Raw genomic sequence first — 2,316 nt, 5'->3', positions numbered from 1 at the left:
ACGCAATGTCGTCTTCAAAGTAGATGACAGTTGCATCCGAATCATCGCCCATCGCGTCGGGCTCGTTCTTCGCCGCCACCTCCTCCTCCTCCGCCGCCTCCTCTGCCACTTCATCGCACTCTGCTATTGTTAAGACTGTAAGAAGTAGGTAAATATAAGAAGTAAAGTACAATATCAATGTTTTATTTTGCCGAAATCATCTGTTGTCACTAAAATTTTAAAATACTTACGTTGATCTATGTCAATTGCCTCGTCAAAGGTGTATGTTTTTTTTCCATTCTTATTATTATTTTGCATTTTTATTTTTTGCTTATTGTAACTTTAAAAACAAGCCACAAGCCGCGTTGATTTTACAAAACAAAAAAAATTTCCTTGCAGTTTTGACATTTGGATTCTTAAAAAGTTTTTATCAAGAGAGTATTGCATGCGGAAAACGGATGAGGTTCTTATCTCAATAAATTATTATCTATTATTGATATGTAAACTGCAATGGTATGACATTGACATTGTCATTTTAGTATTATTTAGTTTTCTATTGCAATTGAGTGCAATTTATATAAAATATATACAACCGAAAACTTAAGTGATAAACTATGTTGCTTTCTAAACCCATCATGGAGTTCATAACGACAAAAAGGGATCGCGAGAAACTACTATACGACGGCCGTCAGTACCATAAAATTAAAACTTATCTGAACGAAAATGTTTTTTGGAAATGCTACAATAAAACCGGTTGTAAAGGTAATGTGACATTAAGCAATGAAAACCATATAGTTAAAGAGGGCGTGCACGATATTGATTGTTTACCTAATAGTGCAAAATGTCTAATTTTGAAGAAAATGAAAGATTTGAAAACTAAAATAGTAGCTAATGTCGATCCAATACAAAAACAGTTTGAAGAAGCAGTATGCGAACTGGAAGACGATGGCGTGCACTTAGTTGCTGACTTACCAAAATTTGACAATATTAAAAGTGGTCTATACAAAGCAAGAAATAAGGCATTAGGAGTTTCTAAGCTCCATTTTGAATCACCAACTAAAGTAGAAATACCAAAAAAATATAAAAACTTCCTCCTGGCCGACTATAACGACAATGACACAAACACCAGGATTTTAATATTTTCTTCTTCTGATATAAAAACGTATTTGGACAATTTCGAACATTTCTTTCTGGATGGAACTTTTAAGTCTTGCCCTGAACCTTTCACACAAATATATACCATTCATGGACTACATAAAATAACAAAAAAAATTGTACCTTTATTCTTTGGTTTCATTCATAATAAAACTGAAAATACCTACAAACTTATATTTGAAATGATAAAGTCACAAATTCCTGAATGGAACCCCGTAAAATTGACACTGGATTACGAAATCTCAGCAATGAAAGCAATACGAAAAATTTTCCCGAATGCAGTAATGAAAGGATGTTATTATCATTTTTGTGCCAGCCTTTTTAAAAAGGCGAAAGGATTAGGGATTAAATCTACAATACAAAGACGACATATTGCGAGATGTGCTGGCTTAGCCCGATTGCCATTGAGATATGTAATGGCAGGTTACAAGTATACAATGACCAAATCCCCGAAAACTGAAGCAGTGATAAAGTTCAACAATTACCTAAACCGTTACTGGTTCAGCGACGTAAATTTTATCAAGACTTGGTGCTGCTACGGCGAGGAAATTCGGACCACCAATAATCTAGAAGGCTGGCACGCAAGACTTAATAGAATGGTTGGACGCCAAAAACCGTCGCTAGCAACAATTCTGAATGTTCTTATTAAAGAAACAAAAATTTCAATGTCGTTCAAAACAAACAAAAACACATCGAACAAAAATTACCAAGAGATTGACCAAGAAATTGCGGATACTATATACATCTTTTAACAAATAAGTCTATCACTGTTGGACATTGTTTAGAAATAATTGCCCCATTTAAATATTAAGTAAAAGTTAATTTACCTAAATTACATTTTGTGTTTGATTTAAGGTTAAAGGAAAAATATTAATGCTGACTGTAGCTAGTTATAAAAACATAATCATAATTATTCGTTTCTTAACTATTTGTGATTGTCAGTTATGAATGAACACTTCGTATTCTTGTTTAAAAACCAGTTGTGAAAACAATAATAAAAAAGGGTTTTTCTTAACCAGTTAAGAAAAGTTAGTTATGAAAGTGAACTAAAGGCAACAAACTATCCACGTAACATAAATAATACAGTTTACCACATCGTTCATTGTAAAACAATTAAATACCACTACGTATATACAATAATAACGCATATCACTCACAAAAATAACCTTTTTTATCCATGCA

The 2,316-nt window shown here is 32.8% G+C and overlaps 1 protein-coding gene across 1 annotated transcript in view; it reads right to left on the bottom strand.

Moving 5' to 3' along the window:
* The window catches only part of LOC113238057 (ATP-binding cassette sub-family G member 4-like), a gene marked incomplete at both ends in the record, with an annotated part of 6,720 nt that extends 6,585 nt beyond the window's left edge, over nt 1–135 (bottom strand). The window contains one exon of the mRNA XM_026474779.1: nt 3–135. Within this exon, the coding sequence (XP_026330564.1) occupies nt 3–135 (133 nt within the window). The remainder of the gene's footprint in view (nt 1–2) is intronic.
* Nucleotides 136–2,316: the final 2,181 nt, after the last annotated feature.

Source organism: Hyposmocoma kahamanoa, unplaced genomic scaffold (assembly GCF_003589595.1).
Source record: "Hyposmocoma kahamanoa isolate Upper Pololo Valley unplaced genomic scaffold, ASM358959v1 94119, whole genome shotgun sequence".
In the NCBI taxonomy this organism is placed as follows: Eukaryota; Metazoa; Arthropoda; class Insecta; order Lepidoptera; family Cosmopterigidae; genus Hyposmocoma; species Hyposmocoma kahamanoa.
The sequence above is the reverse complement of the archived record's forward strand: the minus strand, read 5'-3'. Positions and strand labels throughout refer to the sequence as shown.